The sequence below is a fragment of the Periplaneta americana genome, chromosome 12 (genome assembly GCF_040183065.1).
Source record: "Periplaneta americana isolate PAMFEO1 chromosome 12, P.americana_PAMFEO1_priV1, whole genome shotgun sequence".
Lineage (NCBI taxonomy): Eukaryota > Metazoa > Arthropoda > Insecta > Blattodea > Blattidae > Periplaneta > Periplaneta americana.
The window spans coordinates 97,692,830-97,714,464 of record NC_091128.1 but is presented as its reverse complement, the minus strand read 5'-3'; the positions used below and the strand labels follow the sequence as shown (position 1 = coordinate 97,714,464).

The following is a 21,635-nucleotide window of genomic DNA, read 5'->3' as shown; positions in this document are numbered from 1 at the left end:
CTACTTTGTTCTCTCTGTCTCTCTCTCGACGCAAACGCTAGCAGACTACCGCCTTCCGAATTGCCGTCGACTCTAGACCGCCTAAGTGACTTTCCACTGATCTAGGATACTGACCGCTGGGGACCTGTCTGAATCATGTGGTATCTACATGTCTGGCGGATAACCAGTGCTTAATTTGTAAAATTTAAGGTACCGGAGCCCTGAAATGTAGCTTAAGTTTAGATGAGTCTAGGGGTGTTCCTCTCCCTAGATTGTCTTTCCCGTTTAATTCTGAAATAGGACCTAGAAATGATTTACATGTAAACTGCTAATAAAACCAGGAATATTAAATTTTTCTGACGTTATTATTAAACATTCATATTAATTCGCCTTTTATTCATAAACCTTTCCCAAAAAATAGACTACGTCTTCATTACTCTGTAACATTTGCCAATAAAACTTGTTTAGGGTGGTGGGATTGAATTATATTAACCAAAGTGTTTACAGATTTAAGGAATTATATTTTATGGAAATTAAAACATTAAGAATTTAAGGTAGACTATAGATCTACATAAGCCAAGAAATAATCTTTGTTACACAAAGAGCAAGTGATATTAACATTCATGTTACTGGTAAACAAGGAAATATAAAGTTCTTGAATAACATTTCCATAGTACATAATTCTCTTTATGGTATCCTTTTTATGATTCTTCTTTGAACTTAGTGTATAGGGCGGAATGTCGTTTCTGTGTCAACCATGATTTTACATGCTGTTTACTGGAGATCCCACAAGTCTTAAAAAGATTAAATTAAGCATGCATTTTACATCAAGAGACGCTCTTATCAGAGTGATTATCAAGTTCAGGCTTGCAGAACTCGGCGACAATTGTGGCGTTACGTCACTCATCGAAATATTCACACACCCTTCCTTCCACCCCCGCGTCATTGACTTGGTAGGGGAGGGGATTTGTATTCAGTGTCTGTCTTATGTGATTGCGTACGGGCCACAGATACGTCATTCAACGCCGGTGGACTGTGGACGGGGAACCAACGCTTTCCTCATGCTTTCCACCCCTCTCTCGCCAGTTCTGTATCCCTGATAAAGTTCATTGAGAAAACCCCCTCTCACATTCGGCATTTGAGATTGCAATATTCTCTACAATTTAATTGTGAATATTGCAGAAATCCCACATGTCTATTTCAGTAAATTTTTCAGGAGGTACAAAAACTGATTATCTTCAAAACCGCTTAGTATTTTGAAACGACTTTCTTTTTGAATAATTTCAAGGGAAAAATTTTTTCCTTGAAATTATTCAAACCTGCTTTACAGGGAGCTTCACCTGAAAGACTAGATTTGCATGACTTTCTTTTTGTTAACGCATAGTAATAATTAATTTCATGTTGTAGTTTGCCGATAAGCTATTAATATTTGATTTTAACCTAACATAGTATGTATATCATAGATCAACTTAAGTTAAGTCTAATGTAATCACACTAGTATGACCCGAATATCATCATATTAAGTTCCATCTAATAGGCAAGGTTTTCGTTATAAATGTTAATTTAACACTTCACATCTGAAGATGATACACATGTATCGAAAAAGTTAATGCAAATCATTTACTTTTAAGATATGCAAAGGCGGCATAGTAAACAAACAATTATAGTCAAGCATAGTAATAAGTTCTAGTGTTTGACATAGGCCCTACATGAACTTGAATATTTTTCTTTAATATTTTCTGAAAAAAAAATTCCGAATTACCTAGACATTTGGGGTTTCTGCAATTCACGACTAATAAAAATCAATTTATTTCTTTAAAGCAATTTTAGGCGAAGAAAATGGATAAGGACAATTTTTTATCTTATAAACAACTTTAAATGCATATTTAAGCCAAGAAATTGAAAAAAAAATACACAAGTATACAAACATTCAAAATTATGAGAATAGCATATTTAATTCTTCAAATTCCTTTAATCCGATAAAAAACAAAGAAAAGCAAACTGAATTTCTTTTTAGTTTCTAAAAAATTCTTCATGCTTTGAATTTCTGGTGTTCCTGAAATTTCCTGCAGTTCACAGTAATTTATTGGCCTGTGAAATTTACACTGAGCACTGGACATGTAGGATTTCTGCATTACTTGAAAGTTCTGTGTATGAATAATAAAACTATATGAAAAACGGATTTGAGAAAAATTGTGATTTGTTGGGTTTTTGCAATTCACAATTCATTATTGATATTAGTTTTTTAATCATTGGTGAGACGTTCTGGAGCTAAGCTCAAGACAGCTCCGGCTGAAATCAAGCCCTGCGGATAACAGCGACATACGAACTCAATACTGGTATACAAAGTGAAGTCCACACTTGTGGTGTAACGGCTAGCGCGTCTGGCGGCGAAACCAGGTGGCTCGGTTCGATTCCCGGTCGGGGCAAGTTACCTGCTTGAGGGTTTTCCGGGGTTTTCCCTCAACCCAATATGAGCAAATGCTGGGTAACTTTCGGTGCTGGACCCCGGACTCATTTCACCGGCATTATCAGCTTCATCTCATTCAGACGCTAAATAACCTAAGATGTTGATAAAGCGTCGTAAAATAGACTATTAACAATAACAACAAACACAAAGTGAATTACAGTTCGCTTTTTCCGCTAAACGTTATCCGAAATCATGTTACCAATTTACAGCTGGCAGATGACATTTCGCATGAGAAATTCCTGTGATTCTTTCCGTTCTCTGTACTCGCTGTCCCTTCAGCTCGTGAACCTACTTTCTGTTTTATCGATTCAAAACCTGGAAACCAGTAGATCTGTATACCAATCCAGATAACTGTAAAGAGTAGTGTATCATGTACTCACTTGAGGAAGAAACTGGCCCCGCAGACGGCGCAGAGGAAGCTCTTGATGCGCTGGGTGTGAGTGAGGCGGTGGCGGTCCATGGACGCTTTGCTGGCGCTGCGGAAGGAGCACATCTCACAGACGTACCCCGCGTCTCCGCGGTGCGCCCGCTTCACGTGCTTGATCATGGAGGACCTGTGCCCAAAACCCCGGAAGCAGATGTTGCACACGAAGGGACGTTCTTCTGTGTGTATCCTCAAATGGCAACGCAGTGTCGCCTTCCGGAACACGCGTGTACACAGTGGACATTGGTACCGCAACACCTGTAAAATCAACATTTTTTTTTTTTTACATTTTTTACACAGATAATTCCTTGTCCGTGGTGATCGATTGAATCTGCAGAATGACTTGGCTACTAGTGAAGACTTTTTTCCTCTAGTTAGGACTTTGACTGCATACAAATATCTAGGCCTACTCAAATTTGCTGGTGGATGGGAAATTGCGTTCATTAAAGTGACATACTGCAGTTATTCTTTTAAACAAACTATTCACGTTCATGAAGAGTCCATCTACTAAACTGTGTTGCATCTAACAGTAGTACAAAAATTCTTAGAGACAAAATGTTTGATTGAAAACAGAAGGACATATTTAAATGAAATAATAATTAGAGACCGGATTTTAAAGGGAATCCCTTTTTTTATTTCAACACGAAACATGAAATAATTAATTACGATGTTCAAAACTATCGTCCACCGACAAAATTATGTGGTTTTGACTTCTCTTTTGTCTCTTTTTAGTCCATATTCCCTTTTCTCCTCTTTTTTAAAAACATCTCTTAATTTGGTCCCTTTTTAACAGAATATCGCAAACATTTAGATAATTGTCCTATATTTTTTCTGGTAGGCCTATTGGATAAAGGTTGGTAATACTGTGATACGAGTAATATTGTGATAGTTCCTTCTGAGAATTTTTTACAATTTTACTGAGCGAGAGAGGGACCAGTTTTGTGCAGCAACTTGTCCACGAACATTCCCTTAATACGTTGACGCAAAAAACCCGATCTTTCTCTCGCTCAGTAAAATTGTAATGAATCCTCAAAAAGAACTGTCACAATATTACTCATATCACAATATTACCAATTTTTACCCTAACTTCCTGAGCAAGCGAAAATAAATATCGTTCTTCTTCTGATTCCAGACATTGAAAAACTAATAAAGTGTGCTGATTTAGAGTTCGGGTAAAAAGAAAATTTTCACCTCTGGTTTCAGTTGATGTTGAGCGGTCATTTTCTGTTTATAAAGACATTCTGAATTCAAAGATGTAGAATCATATTGAAACATACTGAAATGATGAATGTCATCAAATACATCACTTTCCTTATGTTGTGAAGCGATAAATATAAGCTTATGTGTGCTATGTGTATCCATGAATGAGCTGATAACACCCTTTTGAGGGAGTAATGTAGTCTTTTTTGAAGTCCTTTTTTGACTATATCAAATACAACACTTTCCTTACGTTGTGAAGAGATAAATGTAAGATTGTGTGTGCCGTGTATATCCATAATGTGCTGAAGTGTGTTTTGGGGAGTAATATAGTCCTTTTTCAAGTCCTTTCTCTTGGCTAAACTTTCCCCTCCTTTTTTTTTTGTCCTTTTTTGATGAAAAATGTTCTCTTTAAAATCTGACCTTTAGAAATAATAAATTCAATGTATGCACATCCATACCCTCTAAGGCGCGCTTCCGTTTTGTAAGTTGCATAAAAAAACTGCATTTACCTATACGTTATAAAGTTTAAATAGATATAAGAATATTGAAACAATTATAATATTATCCCTTACAAAAACTGTCATTTACGAGTAAAAGCAATATAAATGTTCAATGTACAGGGTGATCTATTTGGGTATGGATAAAATAAAAATGCTCAAAAATGAAAACTGTTTTACCATTTGTTGTTCAATATTGTATAGGCCTAAATACACTCTATAAAAATTTAACTTTTTTGTGTTTGCCTATATTAGACTTCAATGTGCCCATATTGCATATACGCCACAAATAATATAAAATCAAGTCCTTTGGTCCTTCGGCCTATGTTTAGATAGTGCTCTTCATAAGATCTCAGTCAAGTGAAAACCGGTAATGTCAGATCTAGTGAATTTGGTGTCCAAATAATTGACCTACTACTACCACCACACCAGTTTATATGAAACGTTATCTATGGCATAGCAATTTCTGCTGACAATCACCTCAAAATATTGTTGTCATAGCAAAAGTATCTTATGTTTCTGGCACACGCCAAGTCCGCCAGAGTGAAGCACATGCCTATAAATGAAACGAATTTCTTCAAACGTGCGATATCACAGTGTTATTGGCATGTATCTTGCAGTTTTCTTAATACTATTCACACGATGAAGTCGACGTTTCACTGCTAAAACGCTTTTAAAAATTAGAAAATCATAAGATGCATTTTACTCGTTGCTGAGGAGTTGCAGCCATTTTTATTTTTTACTTCTTATGAGTATTTGTTGTCCTTGTTTATTAATTATGCGTACGTGGTATTGCGCGTCGAGCATTGTAGTCTATAATATTACAAATCTCCCACTTTTTAAGTTCACAATACAACTAAAATAACTTTTTTCTTCTCTTCTGGTACTATTTTCATAAACATTTCAATTTAAGCATGTCAAAAAGAATTACCCTATACATATAGTATATTACTATGATGTGCCGAAGTACATAAACTATTTCCGTGCAGGAATTCTGCATTACCATATGGTGAAGAATGGGTGGAACGGAGAAAAATTCTTTCTGTCAGCGGGACTCGAACCCGGATTTTCAACTCTACGTGCTGACGCTTTGTCCACTAAGCCACACCGGATTCCAGCCCCGATGCCGGATTGACGGCGCCTTGTTCCGTCGGACACCGGCATTGTAGTCATTCGTAATGAGTGCACCTCTGTACATAGTGTTGGACATTGTGCCACAGCCACATAGGCTATTCTGTGACACAGTACATGAGGGTAGGCCACCAAAGGGGAACAGACAGATAGAACTTAAACTGAAAAGGATTCAATCCGGCATCGGAGCTAGAATCCGGTGTGGCCTAGTGAACAAAGCGTCAGCACGTAAAGCTGAAAATGCGGGTTGGAGTCCGGTGACAGAATTTTTCTCCGTTCTACCCATTCTTCACCCTATATATTGTCGATTTATTATATGGCTCTGAACAAATTTCCCCCTTTTCAAAAGTCAGTCAAACACCCACTCTTAACAGATTCTTTCACAACCGGACAAAAATTCTCTTAACAATAAAGGGCTCGCAATGAAGACATCGCATTTCCAGATTATGAATTCTTCTTGTTAGGTAGAATTAGGGTGACTAGATTCATATCGATTAAAAAGAGGACACAAAGCTTAAAAAAGGAGGTCATTGTTCGAAAAAAAAAAGGACAGAAGACTGTATTTCGATTTAGGCTTATTATACTTTAAATTACGTCAATAAATATTTTATTACAAAATATTTACAGTACAGATTTAGGCTTATATCATATTTAAAAGTATGTTAATATCTATTTATTACAAAATAATTATGATAAAACTTTAATAATAAGTTAGCTATATATGAAAGTCAAGGGAGTTATAAATTATTAAAGTGGACACATAATATCTATTTAGATTTAGGCTTAGGTTTATATTACACTTACAATTATGTCAATATATTTTATTGCAGCATACTTACGATAAAACTTAATAATATAAAAGTATGATAGCAACGTCCATAACAAGTAGGAGCAAAGAGAGTTATGATCATTGGCAACGAGTATATTCCGTCGATGCTGCTGCCACCTACAGGAAAAGTACCTGAGGAAGCCGTCAAATCAGATAATTTCAAAATATCAGGCGTACAAGTTACGAAGAGGAGGACATTTCTGGATTTTTTAAAAATCCGCCCGGACCCTGGACAAAAGCCTAAAAAGGAGGGCATGTCCGGACAAAAGAGGACGTCTGGTCATACTAAGTAGAATATAGTGCGTTTTCCATTCAATTCAGGTCTAAGCGAAATTGAAGAGTATATGATACGTAAACTGTACCTGGGATTGGTTGTTGGTGCCGCCGAGACCAGTTTGCAGATTATCTTCAACATCTGCGATGGATGGGTCGGACAAGGGCTCACCGTGGAGAACCTCGTGAAACAGAAGCTCAGCCCTGGAGTCTGTCCGAAACGGACATTGGCTGCACGTCTGGAACTTGTCTCCGTCATCTTGTTTGGCATCCACATCTACAGACGTGCCCGCAAATGCGTGGTTATCTGATGTCTCCTTCTTCGGTATATTCGACTCAAGTTTGTTGTCCTCCGGTTGGAAAGCGCAGGATGACTCCCTCACGTGCCGAGACACTTCTTGGGGAAGTGTGAAGGCCATTCCACAACGAGCGCATCTGAAAATTAAAACAAACCAGAAACATCTGTGAACACTTTCATTTTTGGAAACAACTAAGAAATTATCCAGGAATATAAAAATGCTGAGTATTCGAAATGTCATTGTGCAATTCCATAGTGAGGATTATCCTAGGACCATAATCATTGCACTCCTTGTGTTATCAGCCATATGTTCAGTAAGTAGTATAAACGACTGAGTATAGTATCCTCTTTCGGAAGACAAAAGATACGGAATACTGAAAATATCTAGAAAAAGAAAGAATGTTTCAAAACAGAGAGATTTCTTAGCAAGTGCTCTCAGAAAACTCTTCAGCTACTTATAACGAAAGGGTTCAGAAAATAAGTTCCTATTTGTTTCAAATGAATGAAGGAACAACTTTTCGTTGTGTAATTATTGTCAGATTATTCCATTCAAAAGCATTATAAACAACAATATATAACTCTTATGTTCAGTAATGTTAAAATGGAGTAAATGGTCTGTATTTAGATAACATAGCCTACGTGAAAACTGCGGTATTGCACTGTATGTTAAATTGATATAGCCTAAATATTAATCCATTGAAAAAGTTACCCAGCATTTGCTCGTATTGGGTTGAGGAAAACCCCCGGAAAAAACCTCAACCAGGTAACTTGCCCCGACCGGGATTCGAACCCGGGCCACCTGGTTTCGCGGCCAGACGCGTTGACCGTTACTCCACAGGTGTGGACACACACACACACACACACACACACACACATATATATATATATATATATATATATATATATACACAGGTGAACAATAAATATAGAATATTGCTAATAACTTCTTAAATGCTAATGTTACAAAAAAATTAACTTATATTAACTTATACAAAAGCTGCTGAAGATAAACCATACAATATGATATCAATGTTTGAAAAATGTTAGTTGTTCAGGCATTCAGGGTGTGACAGTAAACTATATTTAAATTTACACATATTTTCTTCCTGTTGGTTTATCTTAAGGAAAAGTGCATGAAGAACAAAATTCGAACCGAAATTCAAGATATCCCATGAGACTTTCTGCACAGAGTGATGGACAGTGTCAAGCGTCGTGCAGAGATTTTTGTCTAGTGGAACTCACCTGAGTGAAGTTATCTTCTTATCTCCAAGAAGTGAACGTAAAACTGAATGGTATACTTTAAGGTATATTTCTAGTTTGGTGTTTAATATTATTTCTTCAATTAAACTGTTGTTTTTAGAATCATAAATCAACTAATTCTTTTTTCCGAAGTTTCTACCTACGAACGTCAAGATATGTACCGGTAGTTTGGTGTCTGTTTACCTATACAAGAACTCTGCGTGCTGCTCCCGGAGGTGAGTTTTAAGCTGGAGAACATTTTCGAAAGTGCCCGCACAGTGCGGACAGGTCCTGGAGAGGTCCTCATCTGTGAGTCCTCTGTTCCTCCTGCTCGTCAAGGCAGTGTACTTGTGCTCTTGACTTCTGCGATGCAATGCCGCTTCCTCCGCAGTGTTGAAGTTGAGGGAACAGGCGCTGCAGAAGTACGCCCCCTGCACAGCTCCTCCCTCCTTGTGCGCGTAGAGGAGGTGGCGCTGCAGTGACACGCCAGAGTTGCCCACAAACGGACACTGGTAGCAGGAGAAGCGCTCCTGATACTTGTCTGACGCAGAGTTGTCTTCGTGGTGGCCTAACTGCGCGGCGTGGCGTCGTAGTTGCACGTTGTAGCGGAACTCCTGGCCACATACCCCGCAACGTAGCACCGCGCGCTTCCGGATGACGATGGGGACAGAACGGTTGATGACGGACACCAGCTCCTGGTGCATCACGCCTTCCAGGTGGCACTCCATCTCCTCGGACCTCTCACACTCGTATTTGCAGAACGAGCACCAGTAACGCCCACTGACCTGCGGAACATTACAGCAAAGATAAAGCGTTGCTGACGTTCTGGGTCATACACTCGTTATCATACCAGGCATCATGCCCGAAGTTCACAGGTTCAAACTCGGGTGATGAATTTTTACGAGCTATAAGATTTTTTGACGTGTAATATCTATTCGACCTATACTAATAGAAAAAACGAAAGGACTTTGTGAATCGTAAATTAGACTACGGTTGCCATGGAAATGCTCTCCAATGTTCCGGAACTACATTCAGGTTTCATCATGAGGCTAATCTGGACAACTGAGGTAAGTTAATATCAAGTTCCCAGACATGGTGGAATACCCAAAACCTAATTCTGGTCTACTTCGAAGAGTTTGTTATACTCCATGCGGTGGTTGCAGCATATAAAAAAAAAATATGTTATTCAGTTTTGTGCTTTGGCTATTACCTAAGTAAATAATATAAAACAAAGGACCACTAATAAGAAATAAAATTAAAATAAAACATGGACGTGAAATAGACGCGTGTACAATACATGGGTAACTGAAAGTTAATACACGCTTGGCATTACTTACACATGGATAAATACTTGTAACATTAACTAGGGGATATTTCCATATTAGGCTATAGTTCTGCAGTTAATTTATTGTTAATTGCCTGTGTCTCAAAAAGAGTTTTTATTGGTTGTATTAACAATACTTTGTTTTAAAATTATTATTATTATTATTATTATTATTATTATTATTGTTATTATTATTATTGGAGAATTGACTCATATAGCTTATTTCATTTCGTTCATTAAACACACGTTTATCTTACAGCAATGTATTTATTCATTATAATTCCATTATCCTATTCTTATATAGGAATTACACGCAATCAAAGCGATATCCTTAAACTCCCTGTAACGGTTTTTTTTAATTTTAAATTGTGTTTACAAGTTTAACTAATGTAGTGTTTGGTGTAGTACTCCGCATTTGCATTACTTCGAAACTGGAAGTTACAAAAATGAAATAAAAATAAATACAAACACTTTAATGTATTCAAGTCTCCATTCCTGGCATTATCTTCAACGTTTGCGGTTTGACATTGCTTTTGCTCCGTACAGCCTCGTTTTCTTTCAATTGTATTTGAAAATTAACACATTGAAAAACTTCATAACGACTCACCACGAAGTAGAAGTGAAAGAAAATTATGACATGATACTACCACTACTACTAAAACTACACCACCACTGCTACAACAGAAAAATGTCATCTCTAAAAACTACTGTATTAGCCGATTTGTATAATTACTTTTTACTACAATTTCACATCAAATTGGGCCCTATGTAGAATTCTGTCAAGGAGTTTGATGAAAATGGGAATGATCTTAAATATTTAAACAAGAGAATTTTCCAAGAATCAGTTATTGTAAAGTGGAGAAAAGTGTATTTTGTTGAATCTCAGATCAGAGACTATTTAAAGATAAGACAGTATTGATTGATTAGTGTGGAACTTGACATGTGGTTGTCCTTCAAAACGTTTGTGTGCAACTCTTAGGCAATATCAGGCCAGAAAATTATGATAAATAGCTGACAAATTATAACAAACTTTCCTGCAAATGCACTTCCTTCATTTAAATTCAGATTCCATTACCCTTAACCTTGGTTACGTTAGTGATACAAAATTTTAAAAATTTCACCAAGATATTGCTGAAATGGAGAAACGGTATCAAGGAAGATATAAACCCATAATATTAGCTGATTACCGCTGGAGACTCATAAGGGAAAGTCCAAATATCCACAAGAGAATAAGCAAACAGCTGAAGTTAAACTGACTGCAGTGTTATGTTGTTGTTTCATTGAGTCAGAACAATTTACTGTTAATGACAGTATTGCTACAGAAATGTATTTATCTTTGTCAAAAAGCGTTACATGCAATTTTATAAACCCTGTAGATGCTATGTAAAATCTGTTAGTATATTTGAACTCAGTGCATCAAAATACTTTAGAAAGTACATATGCTGTGCAAAAAATTATATTTCATAATTAAAATTTCTCTTTGAGCGTTATTATTAAAATTAATAACACAAGTTAGATTGAAATTACCTCGAGGTCAGTACATCGGTGCTCCTTGGATATCCAGTGCTGCTTAAAACTGGCGACAGTGTTGCAGTAGAACTTGCAGGGACTGCACTGGAAAGGCGCCTGTCGCACCACGCTGTGGATGTTGTCCAGCACGAGGCTGGCCGCCTGAGGATGTCCGGAGCGCGCCTTGCGGCAGTGGTAGTGCGACACCAGATGTTTGCCCATCAAGTGCCTCCACACTTTGGACCTGCACACCTCGCAGCGAGTCTCCTCACGCCTAGAAGCGCGTCTTTTCTGTTTCTTCGTGCACTCCGCGTCCTGATGCGAAACATAAAGAGTCGCTGAAGATCTTCAGTGGAAACAACCTGTACTATGATAATAGGGGAAAATAATTATACTGTAAGTTCACAGGGCTAACGGCTTCGAAGCTGGGTACCTGGTTCTAAATGAAGTGCACTGGAAGCAATTTAAAACATGGGGGCATGAGATAGTTACTCTGCCTGCCATAAAAATTCACTTCAACTAAATCCCCAAGGTAAAAAAAAAATCAGTGGAAACACAGGCCTAAATCCATTACTTGTAATATCACCTTCCTGTTCTACAGTTATGCCTCACTGTACTACTAGGAAAGTTTGCCAATCTTCAAAAAGCGGAAGCAGTGCAAATAATGCAACGTGCAAAAAGAAGTCCTTCAACAAAAAATTTGTAACCAATATATTGGCAGGTTTATGGTTAGTTTTTTTTTAATTGATTATTTTACGATATTTTATCAACTGCTATGGTCATCTAGTGTCAGAATGAGATAAATGTGAGAATGCCAGCGAAATGAGTCCAGGGTCCAGCGCCGAAAGTTACCCAGCATCTGCTCTTAATGGGTTGAGGGAAAACTCAGAAAAACCTAAACCAGATAACTTGTCCCAACCAGGATTTGAACCCAAACCCGCTCGTTTCACGGTCAGGCATGCTAACCATTACCCTACAGCAGTGGATCTTATGGTTAGTATAGCGCAATGATACTCATGAGTAATCTTAAACTTACAACAGGAATTGTGTAACAATACTTGTGATGTGAAGAGGTGTTGTCACGTTTTCGTTGTAAAATATTATCCCTTTATTACCGACATCTATAAGTTACATTGATTTATACTACTACCATCCACAGTGAATAAATTTTAAGCCATAAGGTGACTATTTACCTCTGATTGAGGTTCTGGCTGGTATGTACACTTAACGGCAAAAAGAATGGGGCAACTCTTGGTCGATACCAATACTAAGTTCTATCGTGCGGTACACTAGTGTAAACGCATTGTACTGCAAGGAATTACTGTGGTGTCTCTTCATTGAAAGTCATCCATCTACAATGTAGACAACCTCATGCGCTGTGTGTGGTCCAGTGATAAGATGTCTGACAACCGACCTAGAGGTTCTGTGTTCGCTTCCCGGTACGTGAAATTATTTTTTTTATTCTAGTTTTTAATTAATTTATTAGTTTAAATGTGAAATGGATTTTTTTCATAAACTTCATTATGTCTGCCTTGTAACATTATTATTGCCCATGACATGTGGGCTATTAGGCCTAATAGGCGAGACCTGGTCTGTATAAACAAAAATACTTGTTTCATATCCTAAAATACCGGACGCATAACTAATATAAATAAATGATTAAATAAACAACAAAAAAACAATTTGTTACTATGCAAATGTGGCTTTCAGGTAGTAGCTCCCTATAAAGCAAGGAAAATTGTTCCGGGGCCGGGTATCGAACCCGTGACCCTTCGCTTAGCGCACGAATGCTCTTCCGACTGAGCTACCCCAGGAACTATACACGACACCGTCACAATGTTTCATTTATTCCACACAACTTAAGTGGGCTGACAAGACGCCAGAACCCACTCATATTCGATACACGGCCCCGGAACAATTTTTCCTTGAAATTATTCAATTTGTTAATATGTTAATAAAAAAGGCCTGTGGTGGGGACTAGTATCTGGTTTACGTACAATGTGTTGCCTGGTGAACTACGGCTTTGACAAGACGAGCATGCGCAAGGAACTTTGAAATTATCGGCGGCTCATTCTTTTTGCCGTTAAGTGTACATCTATTATCAGGCAGCACATTTCACTTGATATGTGTCAGAGGAAGAACAATTGTTTGTATAGCCTACATCTGCAGTCTGTTTAGTGTAATATTTTACCAATCAGCGATGTATGCAACGGATGGAGAAAGGAACTGTTGATCCTGGCTTGGTTACCTCATGAGTGATGCCTTATTGACATAATTTTTTAGGTTTAAATCTGTCTTCGCACAGTTGACTAAACAACAGCAAGGAGACTATTCATTAAAACTGAAATAAAAAGCAATATATTTTTTTGTTACCAATAAACTCGATATAATAACAACGTTGCTTTATACTCCGTATGAAGTTGACATACAATGTAATTTGAAAATTCTAGCGCATCGTTGCTGGATATGAGTTATCGCTTCTTGTGATTGGGGCGGTATCTCATAAAGCCTTATCAATAAACAAATTCTTACCTTATCTGTTCAAAGGAAAACGTCCACTTTGTCAGAGGCCGAGTAATGATTCACTGAGGCAATTATATACGGACTTGATAGCTGGAGAGGAATGCGTGTTGTATAGGATGGTAGAGCCGGTTTGGCGGTGACATAGGCATAAAAATCCTGCTTGGGGCTGAAGTGTTCAGGGATGCTCCATGTCCCGTCTGATAAACACCTTTGTGCCTCTTCATGATACAGACTGATTCATTCGTATGCTTACCGGACTGGCGTCGAGCGCACGTTTCTTGCTCCGGGACCAGAGTTCGCTGTTGAGATAGACTTCCGTGCGCCTGACTGTCCTCTTGTCGCTGCCCCGGTCGCTGGGTTCGGCCAGCGGGTCCTCGTCCAGTTCTCGCTCCTGCAAGGTGCGCTTGAAGTGCAGCTCCGACAGCAGGTGTCTCTCGTACAGCGTCCTGGAGCTGAGGCGTCTGTTGCAGGAGCCGCACCAGTACTGCACGGTGCTGCCCGACTTCCTGAGGGGCGGCATCAACAGCATGCTGTCCACGCCGCCGCTGACGGAGGCCATGGAGCCCTCCGAGCTCTCTCCTAGACGAACGTGCTTGCCTGGAACCCACTTCCCACTCGTGTGACCCGGCGGAGGAACCCGTGGGATGGAATTGTCAGCGATTCTGGTGTTATTGGGATCACTGTCTTGTAACAAATCGTCTTCTTCGTCCGAATGAGTCGCACGGCATACCTTCAGCAAGGAAATGCATTTATGAAGTACTGTTTGAGATTAACACACACTAAGTAAACAAACTGTGTCAAGTAGATGGCACATATTTTCTCATTATAAAGAAGATTCAAAAGAGGAGTCTGTCGTCAGCCGTCCTTTGTAATTTTTTTAGTTGGTTATTTAACGACGTTGTATCAACTACTAGGTTATTTAGCGTCGATGAGATTGGTGATAATGAGATGGTATTTGGCGAGATGAGGCCGAGGATTCGCCATAGATTACGTGACATTCACCTTACGGTTGGGGAAAACCTCGGAAAAAACCCAACCAGGTAATTTAAACCCATTGGACTTCTTTCTGTGAGAGTACTTAAACATATAATATGAGTTTTTAGGTTTTCAGGTGACTGCAATCAGAATTAGGCTTTTGGGTATTCTACCCTGTCCAGGAGCATCCAAAGGCCTAATTCTGATACTTAACGTTGTCTATGTACATATTTGACTGATGTGGATGATGCAGCGACTCTCCATAAGCGAATTTTGGCAGATAGCACGCCTGGAATAGTGTAGCATGTTCGGAATTCAGTGAGACAACGAGCTGAGGTTTGTATTCCAGCAGGAGGTGTATATTCCGAACGAATCATACAAGGAAATTAAAAAAAGAAGTGTATTAAATACTTAGGGTATACTATAAGCAGTAACATGAGCTGCTGCCAGGAAGTCGAAAGGAGTATAGCAATGGCAAAGTAAGCTTTTAATAGAAAAAGGAGCATCTTCTGCGGACTTTGGTAAAAAAAACTAAGGAAGAGACTAGTGAAGTATTTATATGGAGCATGGCATTATATGAAGCAGAAACGTGGACATTACGACGAAGTGAATAGAAGCGAATAGAAGCATTTGAAATGTGGATTTTGAGAAAAACGGAACGTGTGAAGTGGACAGACAGAATAAGAAATGAAGGTGTACTGGAAAGAGTGGGTGAAGAAAGAATAATGCTGAAATTGATCAGGAAGAGGAAAAGGGATTGGTTGGGTCACTGGCTGAGAAGAAACTGCCTACTGAAGGATGCACTTGAAGGAATGGTGAATAATAATAATAATAATAATAATAATAATAATAATAATAATAATAATAATGATAATAATGAATGGGAGAAGTGTTCGGGGCAGAAGAAGATAGCAGATCATAGACGAGATTAAGATATATGGATCATATGAGGAGACAAAGAGGAAAGCAGAAAATAGGAAAGATTGAAGGAAGCTGAGTTTGCAGTGAATGACCTACCCTTGGGTAGAACACTAAATGAAATTAAATACCTCCAGCAAATAAACGTACTGATAAATCAGAAATTAAGCATTTTAGGGCCTAGATCCATGTTATTATAACCCTTTTTTTGTACATATGAGGAATCCATTCCTGTAGTTTTGCCCCATATTTTATAAAACCCTGTGTATAGAATATTCTATTAAATTAACAAATAGGCCTAAATGAAATAATGGTTAATAAATTTAATTACTGGATAATAGTTCAATATACGAAATTAAGAAGTGATACCTCGTATCAAAAAATAACACTCGTATTTAGAATAATTACGCTGTTATTATGTTTATAAGATTGGGCAATTAACTAATATTTTGTCCTAGAGTAGAAATATTACAAAATAGAAACATTTATAAAAAAAATTGTCTAATTTGAGAGAAATTAATCTTTAAAACAGTTTTTTGATTCACCTACAAATTCACAGATACGGGGTATCACTTCTTAGCCATCGATATAGTAAATTTAGGGCAATTACAAGATACAATTTTCACTTGACTGACTCTAATGTTACACTCGAAACAACTAAAAAAACAATTTATGTCCATGACAGTTCTATGTTTAATAGATTACATAAGTCTCTACATACTGTTAACTATAACATTTAATAATATTTTAAAACGCTGGATGATTAATCATCCCTTTTATAGTATTAATGAATACTTTGAATCATCTGTTAATAACTTATGTTTCTAATCTTATTCATTTTGTTTTGTTTTTATTATGACTATGTCCATAGTATTTGTATAATACTCATGACTTTAATCTAATCTAATCTAATCTAATCTAATCTAATCTTAAATTTTGAGGGAAAAAAGATAAGATAAGATAAGAAGGATGAGAACGCTGAAAAGGAATACAAAACAGAATAAAACAGACTGAGAAAACATGAAGGTGAAAAAGAAAAAGAACGAGATAATAATAATAATAATAATAATAATAATAATAATAATGGTTATATTAACCTGGCAGAGTTAAGATTTAGAACCTTCTCTAATACTCAAGAAAGAAGAGAAAGTGAAAACAGAGGATTTATATAAGAAGAAAAGCAAAGAAGTAACTAAAGTGAGATGCGTGAAGAAATAGAAGAGATTAATAATGAAGAAGTCAGACCTACCTGTTGAGTACTCATGACTGCTTGGTTGGGCAGAGTGGGTTTCCACTTGCCCCCCGTGAAGTGTGGAGGAGGGTCGTTGGTTACACCGGCGTTACCCGCGCAGTCGTCCATCAGAAGACTCCACTCTGCGGTGCTGCTGCCTCGGTAATCCTCAGCATGCGTCGAGGAAGACGAGGTCCTTGTCCAAGACGGAGGCGACCCTCTCGTCATCAAGCCTCCAGGCTTCCACTTCCCGCCAGTATGCGAACGCGGAGGACCTTCGTCGTCCTCATCCTCTTCGTCCTCCTCTTCGTACTCCTCGTTGGACTCCTCCTCACATGCGGAATCTTCCTGATCACTCCTCTCTCCCATCCCAGCTGCGTCCACTTTGAGAAGAATATTTTCGCGGCTTTCCGACTTCATAAGGCAAGTGGCGGGAGTCGAGTCGATGACAGTCTGCGGCGTGAAGTGCTCCGTGGCGAAGTTGCTCAGCAGATCTCCTTCTCCTTTCACGCCTTCTCGCGACGTCGTGTTTGCATGGATTGCTGCTGAGGCCCGGCTCCTGGTCAGCATGCCACTCGGATTCTTTGAAGAACTTCCAGGAGATGTTGCTGTCGTTTTCTTAGCGCTGCTTTGAAGTTCTAAAGAAGAAAAGAAGTCATCTGCTTTGAGGCTCGGGTCGTTGTCGACGTGGGTCGGAGAGGCGTCGGTACTTTTCGAAGCAGGTGTGTCTCCAGTTTTGACATTCTCACTGATGTGGTGGGTGTTGGTGTTCTTAGGTTCGCAACCGGCTTTCCGATGTTTTACGTAGTTGTCCAAGCCTGAAAAGTTAAGATATTATTTAATCAATATGTTTTCGGTTGGGTGTTATGGTGATATTTATATTTTAAAACAATTGGTTTTTATTTATAGGGATTGTGAATATGATTGAGAGTGAAATAAATTTAATGTAACTTATGTGTTGTTTTATTAACAACAATTTTCCTTAATTCCGTTATTCATTATAAAAGGTGAAAGTGAAATAATTTTGCAGATTGAAAGGGACGATAGGGTACGCTGAAATGAATAGAAAACCTATATTGCGTCTTGTGATTAAATGCACAGTTAAATAGAAAATTAAGTTTCAGCATTCCGACAACATCGCCGCCGCTAACACACTTCTCGTGATACAGATGTAAGAGGTCAACGAACTCAGTAATTCGGTGTGTCTCGCTAGATGAGCTGTTCTCTGGCGCTGTGTTGCAAACAACTCGCAGCGCGCAATGACATTAATTTAGAGGTCTTTAAAAGTAAATTTACACGAAAACCATCCACAATATTGAAATACGCCAGAGAAATAAATTATTATTTATTAATTTCCTATCGATATGGACAAAAATCACGATCCTACTCGTAAGAATTACCGAATAAGAGGTTGTTAAACATTTGAGAGAAAATATATGTATATTTTTTTCGTTGGTTGTATCGCTAGTATGGGTCTAAGACAAGAGAAATAAGAAACATAATTCATTCAAGAAAGCAGTCTATCCGTCTAGCAAACACCATATCAATACAAGAGTACGATCCACTGCTAAACAATTAACGTTAGAATAGAGTGATATACGAGTAACTCATTGCCATTGCTAAGCAACTGACATATGTTGAAATTATCATAAAATTATATTCATTTGACACCACAACATAAATGTATTTCGCTGACCCGTTACTAAGCAAGTAACGTCAGAGTAATGTGAAGTAACTCATTCCTGTTGCTGAGCAACTAAAGTTAAATGTTGGAATTTTCGTAATATTTTATTCGTTTTGCACTCTAGCATAAACTTTTATGTTAAAATAATAATTATGTTCTGTTCTATGGTTTATATAACGTCGCTCGCAACTGCCGAGGTTATATCAGCGTCGCCGGTGCCGGAATTTTGTCTCGGAGGAGTTCCTTTACATGCCAGTAAATCTACTGACATGAGCCTGTTACATTTAAGCACATTTAAACGTCATCGACCTGGGTCGGAATCGAACCCGCAACTTCGAGCACAGAAGGTCAGTTCTATACCAACTGCGCTACCGAGTTATAATTTAATACTAAATTTTAGAAAATAGTAAATATATAACCTGAATTAATTTCATGTTGTACTTCTGAATAATTGGACCAAGTATTTAAATTCAGAGAACAGTAATAATACCCATCTGGTGGGATGTAGCCTATTAGTTAGAAATAACATCATCTTTTTCAGATAGCCTAAACTTATCTGCGTTGCATATTAATCTACCCTACATTTTGTTTACATTTTCATTTTATTATATTTGATTCTTATTGTAATATTTTATTCCATTGTTTTTGATGTGAATAACGTCTATCTACGAGCCAACACTTGAAACTTTGCAACTGTCACTCTGGAGGGACACGCTGAGCATACATAATTACAATTTAATATTTAGGACTAATAACTGGACTGCGGAAGTTTATACAAATGCATATTTTTTATGTCATGCACATAATAGCCTATAAACTGTTTAGAAACTTTCATATAATTTCTGATCGTGTCTTACAGGTTTACTTTGCTTATTTGACATATTTTGAGTTCTTTTTTTTTTTACCACAAATTCATATTATATATAATTCTGTATATCGAAGCGCAAATAGTCCTATTAAGCTTTTTATCGTTTACTTTTTACTTTCTGCAAATCCTTACAAGGAACAGTTACTTCATTTTAAATTTGAAGCAACTTCTCGATTTCACGTATTGTTTGTTGCTAAACCCGCCAAAGCCTGTCCCAAGCCAGGTTGAAAAAAGGGTGAGGGAGAGGAGTAACAACCTCGTTAAAAAACCTGGGTTCAGCTGGCCCGGCTGATAGTACCCAGTAAGGGCCCCTTATCTAGGGTTACAAGTACTGCTACTCTGCAGTTTGTCATTAGTTTGACAAAGGCTAAGGAAGGAATTCTGAAAAATTCACCTGATCCTCCAAGTTTTAGGTTAATATAACAGGTCAGCCCTTAGTCACTGGAAAAAAATACATTGATGAAGAGTACAATAATAATAGGTCAGACTGATCTAAAAAACAACAGCTACGGAGAATTACAATGCTTATTGGAACAGGGACTACAAACCATGCAGTGATATTTGGCATGAATTTAATATCAAGAGTACAGCAGACATAATCACACAATACAGAAATAATTGGTATAAGCACTTATAACGTATCTTACCAGAAGCCACAATAGTGAAAACAGCACTGTAGCACTGTAAACGACGAAGAAAAGGATGCTCTTGGGGACGATGGAGGAAATAAACTTAAAGAGCCAGAACATGTCGAAGACTTTATCCTTGAAGTTACTGTTGTCACGTCAGGAGAAGGCGGCTGAAGTACTTAGACGGGGCGGAGGGGAAACAGTCGCGCATGCGCACCACGCTGTTCACTGCAATATTCCTGTTTCACAAACATCTACTGCACGTGTCTATGAGTCTTCGCGACTTTGTGAAAATAATAGTGAAGTTTTTGTTGTAGTGTTTTATTAGTTTCAACAAGACAATTGTTTTCAGTATACCGCAAATCTTGTATTGCTTTAGTTATCCTTTGCTTTTCGTGTTAATAGTGTTGATAATAATATAGTTAATAGAATTTATGTTATTGTATACTGTTATTTAGGTTTATAGCAGTTTTTTGTTTATTGTAAATATGTCGACAAAGAGGAAACAAGGATTGACAATCTATAGCGAAGAAAGGAATATTATTAAAAGTGCAAAATAATTCTGCGATGAAGAAAAAGAACAACAGTGCCTTTGCATTCCTCTTACGAAACATACAGCAAAAGTATAAAAGTACTCTAATCTATCCACAAGAACAATACAGCGTATAAGGAATGAAATGAAAGACTGCACAGAAGAAAGTGCGTTGTCGACACCTGAGGGAGAAAAAAAAAACGGAAACGTCCAGACTAGCGAAACGCAAATGGAGATGACTTCGACGGGAGATTGACAAAAAAGATATAATTGAGAATTTTTATTTGAAAAAGAAAGAGGGCCACCGGCGTAGCTCAGGAGGTAGCGCGTATGCCTGCTGATCTGCAGTTGCGCTCGGGAGTGAGTTCGATTCCCGCTTGCGCAGACTACCTGGTTGGGTTTTTTCCGAGGTTTTCCCAAGCGAATGTCAGATAATGTATGGCGAACCCTTGGTTTCATTTCGCCAAATACCATCTCGCCATCATCAATTCAATCGACACTGAAGAAGCTAGTAATTATTACAGTGTCGTTAAATAACAAGTAAAAAAAATAGTACCAAGCTGCAACAAAATTCTACCCTTTTACAAGAGAAAATTGATTTGAAATGAAAGACAACATTAAGACGAATATTGAAGAAAAAGGATTTCAGGTGGAAGAAGTGTGCAGAAAAAAAGTTGAGGAAAACACTGTAAATTAGAATACGTGAAGATGTCTACAGCAAATAAGAAAGCTTAGGAAAGTGGAAAAACCGATTTTGTATCTGGACGAGATGCGGATAGATAGGCCTACCAATTTAACGTTTCCCAAGTGCTGGCACGATAAAAATGTTACGGGAGTTTTGACTACCATAAATGTATCCAGAACCCTCATTGTTGTCCATCAGGATGGGGGCGGTGGGGCTAATGGCTTTGTTGAGAGATTCGAATTAATATACACGGCTGGAACATAAACAGACGATTGTCATGGACAGATCATACTCCAGCAATTTTGAAAAATGTGATAATGATAGTCATAGCGACAACACCGAAGATGCGGAATCTTTTATGTCTGACTCCGTTCCCTTGTAGCCAAGTAAGTGGACTGAAGTTTTCAGGTCAGAGTG

General features: G+C 38.0%; 1 protein-coding gene across 1 annotated transcript in view; it reads right to left on the bottom strand.

Annotated features, from left to right (window-relative positions):
* The window catches only part of LOC138710698 (uncharacterized), a 320,335-nt gene that overhangs the window by 153,758 nt on the left and 144,942 nt on the right, over positions 1-21,635 (bottom strand). The window contains exons 3-8 of the mRNA XM_069841761.1: positions 16,839-17,638; positions 13,950-14,426; positions 11,192-11,488; positions 8,545-9,125; positions 6,893-7,238; positions 2,830-3,131 (exon numbers count right to left, since the gene is read on the bottom strand). Coding sequence (XP_069697862.1) covers positions 2,830-3,131; positions 6,893-7,238; positions 8,545-9,125; positions 11,192-11,488; positions 13,950-14,426; positions 16,839-17,638 — 2,803 coding nt within the window. The remainder of the gene's footprint in view (positions 1-2,829; positions 3,132-6,892; positions 7,239-8,544; positions 9,126-11,191; positions 11,489-13,949; positions 14,427-16,838; positions 17,639-21,635) is intronic.